This window comes from Penaeus vannamei, chromosome 1 (genome assembly GCF_042767895.1).
Source record: "Penaeus vannamei isolate JL-2024 chromosome 1, ASM4276789v1, whole genome shotgun sequence".
Classification (NCBI taxonomy): domain Eukaryota; kingdom Metazoa; phylum Arthropoda; class Malacostraca; order Decapoda; family Penaeidae; genus Penaeus; species Penaeus vannamei.
Window position 1 is genome coordinate 432,501 of NC_091549.1, and position 7,500 is coordinate 440,000.

Consider the following 7,500-nt stretch of genomic DNA (forward strand, 5'->3'; position numbering starts at 1 on the left):
TCTCTCTCTCTCTCTCTCTCTCTTTCTCTTTCTCTCTCTCTCTCTCTCTCTCTCTCTCTCTCTCTCTCTCTCTCTCTCTCTCTCTCTCCTTCACTCATTTCATATTACTCAATCTCACTCTTTCCTTCACCCTCTCTCTCTATCTTGCTTTCTTTCTCTCTTTATCTATTTATCAATTCATTTTTACTTCCTTTTTGGCGATTGCAAAGTTCGGAGTGTCCAAAAGATTATTCAAACTCCCCTTGTGCATTCTGCCTATACTGAAATTGAATACTTTGTGACTTCACTTACGAGTAAGAAAGTAGTTGCAGGACCTCTCTTTTATTAAGAAGCAAGTCTTATAAAGAGAGTGAGAGAGAGAGAGAGAGAGAGATCAAAGTGAGTTTTATCCTTTCTCATCGAAAGCCTGCAGATGCAGTTTGTGCTCTGTGATGTCCTAGGAGAGCCGAATCCTCGTTGAAGTTGGTACGGTATCAAGAGCTTTTAGCAACTCTTCTTCGTTAAAAAGAAGTTAGAAGTTACGGTAGGCTTGTTTCAGCATCCGTAGGGTTTCCCTTGTAACCGAAAGGAGTAAATTCTGATTTCTTACTCATGGAGAATTTTCCATACGTGATCCACAGAGAGGCTGAATCTCATTTTAGAAATCAGATGACAGATTCCATTAACTATTACACTCACTTAGATATCTCAAGAGGCTTGGGACGACTTCCTCAGGTGCAAGTGGGGTGATTTCCTCTTTCGTTCTGCATTGAGACAAAAGGTTCTTCAGTGAAATTTTGTAACGTATGAAAACAGCATTTTGTAGGGCATTGTGCAGAGGGGTGCACTATAACATAAACCATGCATTTAGTTAATTATGATATTGACAAATCATCAAAGTATCATTAAAGATTATGTCCATACCATGATGATAGTGAGACTTCATTTTCATAACTGTACATGAATTACAACACCATAGCTTTGAGAAATATCCTGGACAATGATAGTAATTCTCGCCATGACCAGATCTGACCCGACGTATGATTTCGTAGCAACATTACCAAGATCACCCACAAATGTGACACGTTTGATTCAGTGTGTGAAGCACATCATAATGTACTCAGTGTTCCTCTTTTAAAACGGACTCCACAGCTGGCCATAGACCAGCTCCTGTACTCCCAACGGCTGCTGGTGATCCCTTACGAGGAGCTGAAGAAGGACCCGATCGCGCAGGTGCGGAGGGCGCTGGCGTTCCTGGGCGTTCCGGCAGACGAAGGGCGCCTCGAGTGCCTCCGACGGTACCCAGATGGGCCTGTGCTGGGGCTGCAGAGACAGGCAAGTTTTTATGAGAATGGACTGGTTAATATATACATTTGTTTTCTCTTTCTTTCTTTTTTGAGTGAGAGAGACAAAAAGGAGAGGGGGTATTATTCCAAATGATCTGCCGTGTCAACAGTTAAGTTAATTTGGATTAAAACGGCTAATTCCTTTAATGCATGAAGAATGAATAGATAGAAGCATTGGTGCCATTCTGTTTACAGGTGAGATAAACTTCAGGAGCATTAAAACACAAAATGCACATCTAAAGTAGAAAAAGAACGAGGATAGAGGGTAAATGAACGAGAGAGTGAGTGATTGAGAGAGTGAGAATGAGAGGAATGGGGAAAGTAAAAGTAGGGGTAAATTCTCAGTCGCAGTATTTATCCCTTTCATGTCGAATTTCCCTTTTCTCGCAGGTTGACCCATACACACCCGAGCAGAAATTGGCGCTGGCGAAAGCTGTGGCTGAAGTTTCTGAACTACTTCGTGAAAGAAACTTCCCTCCGCTGCCTGCCTATAATTTGACACATAAATGAATATACAGATATATATGTGCATCTGTATGCATCTATATAACCCTCTCAATATCTCTCTATATATCATTTAATCTGTTTATCTATTAATCCCTTAGTTCAAATCAGAAATCAGAAATCCTGAGGTGTATTTAATGAAAGATGGAATAATGCACTACTGCACTGATATGGTGAATAAATATCCTCTCTGATAGGGACTCGAAAAATCACTGTTGCAGGCAGGTAACTGCAAGACAAACACTTTGCCACTGAGCTACGCGACCCACTAAGAGTGAGCAACTAGGAGCTAACTAGCTTCCATAGACATTACCTATCTATTCATGAGTGAGTAGGGATAGCGAAGTTTTACACAAACTTCCCATGGGCATTCAGTAGATATATAAATATATTTATATATACCATCGATCACGAAAAAATTCATGGGATCATTGGATTACGCGGGATGTGAGGCACAGCTGACGTCATCACTCCTTCGCACTTCCCGCCAAACCTGCGCGCCGACCGACTCAGTTTCTCTCGTCCCTGAACTCAACGAGCGTCGACAAGAGCTGCGACGTCAGCCAGCGGAGGGATAAGGTGCTCCTCCTTTGCCGTGGAGCCTCCGCTCTTGTTCCTGGCAGACAACCACAGAGAGGATTGAAACAGTCAACCGTTTCATAAATCCTTCCTCTTCTCCGGGAGACACCTGGCGGCTGATACTGGCACTATAACGTGTTCAACCACTTCTTGTTGTGACGTATCCGGGCGGTAAACCACGTCTCGTCGACATAAACCTCCTCCCAGTGTCTTTTGAGTGACCGAAGAGCTTCACTACGGTGTTACACATCGGATTCCGTCCTTCCTGTGAGGTCTCATGCAGAAACCCCATGTTTCTGAGGTTTCCCCTGGGAGGACGTTTGCCTTCTCCAACTCTTCCCTCAAAACATCTAACGCGCCATGTGTTTCGCAGGGAATGGCACCATCGGCGGAACTGTCAAGGCGAGCGGTGTGGCGAGGGGGTCGGCGTCCCGGGCGGCGCTGATGGCCGAGGACGCGAACTCTTGCTGCGCTTCCATGCAGAGTTCACTGCCATGACCTTGGCCTTCGCAACACGATCGTGAAGCCTGCGTGGGAAAGGCACACCAGATTAAACAAAGTGCATGGAAACCAGTTACTGGAAAATCCTGTAAAAATGATGCCACTAATTTCTTATTAATGACCACTGTTGTGATTTTTCTAATCTTAGGCTAAAAATATATTCTGTTGAACATCATCCAAGAAGAAAAGCATCCAAACGAAGCCATATACAGTAAAGTAAAATATGAAAATGATACTCCACTTACAAATGAATTTTCGTCATGAATCTAAGACCAATGAAAAAAAGTAGCAGAGAGGAAACTGAACTTGCGGGTTTTGTATTACACTGAATAAATGGCAGTTTACAACGAACATTAACGTAATAACAATGCCTTTTTATATATGTATAAATAGATAAATAAATAAATATAAATGTATATGTATACATATAAACATCCACCAGTACAACCTTTTGCGGATCACCTCTTTGTTGCTCAGATTCAACAATTGGGTTTAAAGGAAACATTATTACTATCCAGATTTATTATGGAAATTCACTCACAACACACAAAGTACTAAAATAAATGATGAAAATAAAAGTAAAATAGAGAAAATAAATGTTAATCAGCAAAATAATTAATATGATAAAGAAAATTATATATTACACTGTTACCCCTATTTTAGTGCACTTCGTGATTATGTGACCAATGTTCCTAACCTTAATGCTCGCTGTTTCCACACAAGATCTCCCACGTAACGTCCGTGTAATACGTCCTCACTTTCTTCACTTCATCGCCTTTCTTCTCTCTTCTCACGCTCATGGCCTCATCTCACTCCTCACTCAATGAATGAATGAAAGATACATTGTTTAATGTGTAGGATACCAGGCCAACAACACTTTATGAAGTCAAAAAGCCATTGAAACTTTTAACACTGTTGGATATTGTATAAAATGTAAACGTGAACATGTGCTATTCTAAAAATATCCCGGCCTGGTAACCTACACATTAAATAAAATACCTTTCATTCATTCATCGAGCGCATGGATGTATTAATAAAAGTAGGTATGCTTAATTCCTTCAAGCTGAGTAAAAAAAAAATACAGGCCTTTGGCTCGACTCCCACTGCAGGGCTAGTTTGATTATTGTTCACTGAAAATATTATCATTAAAATAATTATTTTCCATACTTTTTGAAAATTGAAAAGACCAAAATGATCGACCATATTCACAAAGCATCCGTAACTTTTGTGACGTCATTAAAATAAACAGACGCCATGACACCTCGAGATGATCTAGCTTTCCCCATGTCTCGTCTGGACAGCTGTCTGAGTGTGAATGAGACGTCACACATTCCCCTGGACATTGATTGTTTTATTTTCATCAGTTGTTTCATCTTTTCATATATATATATATATATTTTTTATTTACACATCACATTAGTTTAGTCACATTTCCTTTATTTTCTATATATGTATTTCTTTTTCTTTGGTCACTTAACGGTCCCCTTAATGAATGTTGGTCACTGTTATTAGGTCAATTGTATAATCATGAATAATCACAAAGTTTTCATAGAAAGAAAAAAAAATCCATATTGTATAAATAAGAAAATAATTCATAACACATTCAACACACACACACACACACACACACACACACACACACACACACACACACACACACACATATATATATATATATATATATATATATATATATATATATATATATATATATATACATATATATGTATATACATACATACATATATATATATATATATATATGTGTGTGTGTGTGTGTGTGTGTGTGTGTGTGTGTGTGTGTTTGTGTGTATACACACACACACACACACATATTCTGATGTCTCCATTCTCTGCTATTTCGTTTTCTGCTGTCTCTTGAAAAGTGGGCAAAGGTAAGAGATAAAGCCTTCAAGCAAATGATCAGAACTGAGGGTCTCCCTCTGTCTTCCTTGCCTCACGTTTCCTGATACAAGTAAAGGTTCAGTTCGGCTTCACTTGTGGTTTGACACCTAAGACTGTATACCTAAGACGGATTTGCAAGGGAAAAATGCTATAATAATACTAATTGGGCCCTCAGCGTAGTCCGTGACGTCATAACGCAGTCCGACAAGAGATGGCACTTGTGTCGCTTTTCTGTGACGTCACTCTGCCGTCTGCTTTGAGCTGGACCAGGGTTCTCGCTCTGCGCGCAGCCACTTGCTCGCACAACAGTTTTCTAATAGCGTAAACAAAGAAAACAAATAGATATTAATGGGGCCTGAAGAAACTTTTAGGTACACAAAATGATGGTAATTAAAAAGAAAAAAAAAATCATACATCAAAATAAGACAATGTATTTTAGAAAACAACTGCATATATATATATATATATATATATATATATATATATATATATATATATATATATATATATATATATATATATATATATATATATATATATACAGTATTTACATATACAGTATTTACAATTTAATTTGAAAATAAAACAAAAAAAAAAACTTTTATACAGTTTGTTTTTTTTTATAAATCTAACCAATAGTAGATGTGGTTTAAACTTGACACATCCTCCTGCAACTTTTATCATTTCAGAAGATAATATGAGGGATGTGAGAGTAGGAGCACAAGTGTACAGAATGACAAATACATTTAAGTATGGTAATTCCACTACATTTGATATTAGTACTTACAGCTGGTGTCGATCTCTAGAACTCAAAGAGGAGCATGTTTCCATAGCTAAGACTCAATAGCTTCTTGAAAATACAAACGTGCTGTGAAAATAGGCACATATTTTTCATCAAATTATTTGTATAATAATTGATTCAAACCATAGGAAATCATTATTTATTGTGCAAATATCACAAAGCCTTTTACTATGAAAAAAACGTAAAATACATTTTTGCGAACATTTTGCACGCATGAGTGCGTGCTGCGGTCCGCAAATCTGCGGGTGTTACTTCCCGCGCTTCAAATGTTCGCAAAGCAGACGAAAATTGTATGCACCGGTGAGCTGGACGACCGACAAAGCATGTCTAGGGCGGGGCCGCGAGTTTCGAAAATGGCACATCCCACCCACGTGTTGTTTGCAAGAGGAGGAAGGATACACACCCTTTATACCATTTTCACAAGGACAGAGACAGGTAGTGGAGTCAAAAATCAGTAGAGAATAGTGAGAGTGCGCAGGTACACATGGTATATGCCAGCTATCTTTTGGAGATCTCTCACCACTATATACATTTTAGATGTATATGGCAAAATGTCGTCATTAATCTAAAAAAATAATAATAATAATAAAAAGAGTCATGAAGAACTGTATAGGAATTGTAGAGGGCGGTCACCACTTCACATCAAATTATAGCTAGAAGTCAGTGATATTAGTTTTAGAACACTAAGCATTTTACTAAACAATTTTATTGCCAGGAGGAAAGAATGATATCCAACAGGACATTCTGCAAGCATATTCTATTGAAGATAATATATAACTATTCATCCTTTCTAAAGAGAAGAATTTAGATGAATAAATGCAATATAATATCTTCTGAAGAATTTACTTGTAGAATGTCCTCCTGTCGGAATTCATTCTTTCCTCCAAGCAATAACATTTGCTCGACATTTCGAAACACGCGGCCCCGCCCTAGATATGTTCGTCGGTTGTCCAGCTCAAAGCAGACGACAGAGTGACGTCACAGAAAAGCGACGCAAGTGCCATCTCTTGTCGGACTGCGTTATGACGTCACAGAATATGCTGAGAACCCAATTAGTATTACTACAGCCTTTTTCCCTTGCATATCAATATCCGTCTTAGGTATATAGTCTTTGATGTCAGACAACAAGAACGATAACTAATCACAGCTTAAGCCGAATTGAACCGCCACTTGTGTCAGTGAATGTGAGGCGAGGAAAACACAGAGAAACATTCCTTTTCAGATTTTATCATTTGTTTTAAGGCTTCATTTGCTATCATATCCTGGATTTCAAGAGACAGCAGAAAACGGAATAGGAGAAAATGGAGACATCAGAATGTGTATATATACATACATAATATATATATATATATATATATATATATATATATATATATATATATATGTGTGTGTGTGTGTGTGTGTGTGTGTGTGTGTGTGTGTGTGTGTGTGTGTGTGTATTATATATATATATATATATATATATATATATATATATATATATATATATATATATATATATATATATATATATATATATATATATATATATATATATATATATATATATAATACACACACACACACACACACACACACACACACACACACACACACACACACACATATATATATATATATATATATATATATATATATATAAAGGCATTGTTATTACATTAATGTTCCTTGTAAACTGCCATTTCTTCAGTGCAATACAAAACCAGCAAGTTCAGTTTCTTTTCTATTGCTTTTTTCCTTTGTCTTATAACGAAACTTCATTTTAAGTGGAGTATCTTTTTTCTTTTTTTTACTTTATTGTATATGGTTTCGTTTGGAGGCCTATCTTCTTGGAGTATGTTAAACAGAATATATTTTTAGCTTAAGTTTAGAAAAAACAAATTT

At 37.4% G+C, this 7,500-nt stretch overlaps 1 protein-coding gene across 2 annotated transcripts in view; it reads left to right on the forward strand.

Moving 5' to 3' along the window:
- The window catches only part of LOC138862793 (sialate:O-sulfotransferase 1-like), a 21,293-nt gene extending 17,968 nt beyond the window's left edge, over nt 1-3,325 (forward strand). The window contains exons 8-9 of one of the 2 annotated variants that reach the window (XM_070125957.1): nt 1,132-1,338; nt 1,716-3,325. In XM_070125957.1, coding sequence (XP_069982058.1) covers nt 1,132-1,338; nt 1,716-1,835 — 327 coding nt within the window. In that variant the 3' untranslated portion in view covers nt 1,836-3,325. The remainder of the gene's footprint in view (nt 1-1,131; nt 1,339-1,715) is intronic. The other variant, XM_070126008.1, reaches the window with a different exon arrangement.
- Nucleotides 3,326-7,500: the final 4,175 nt, after the last annotated feature.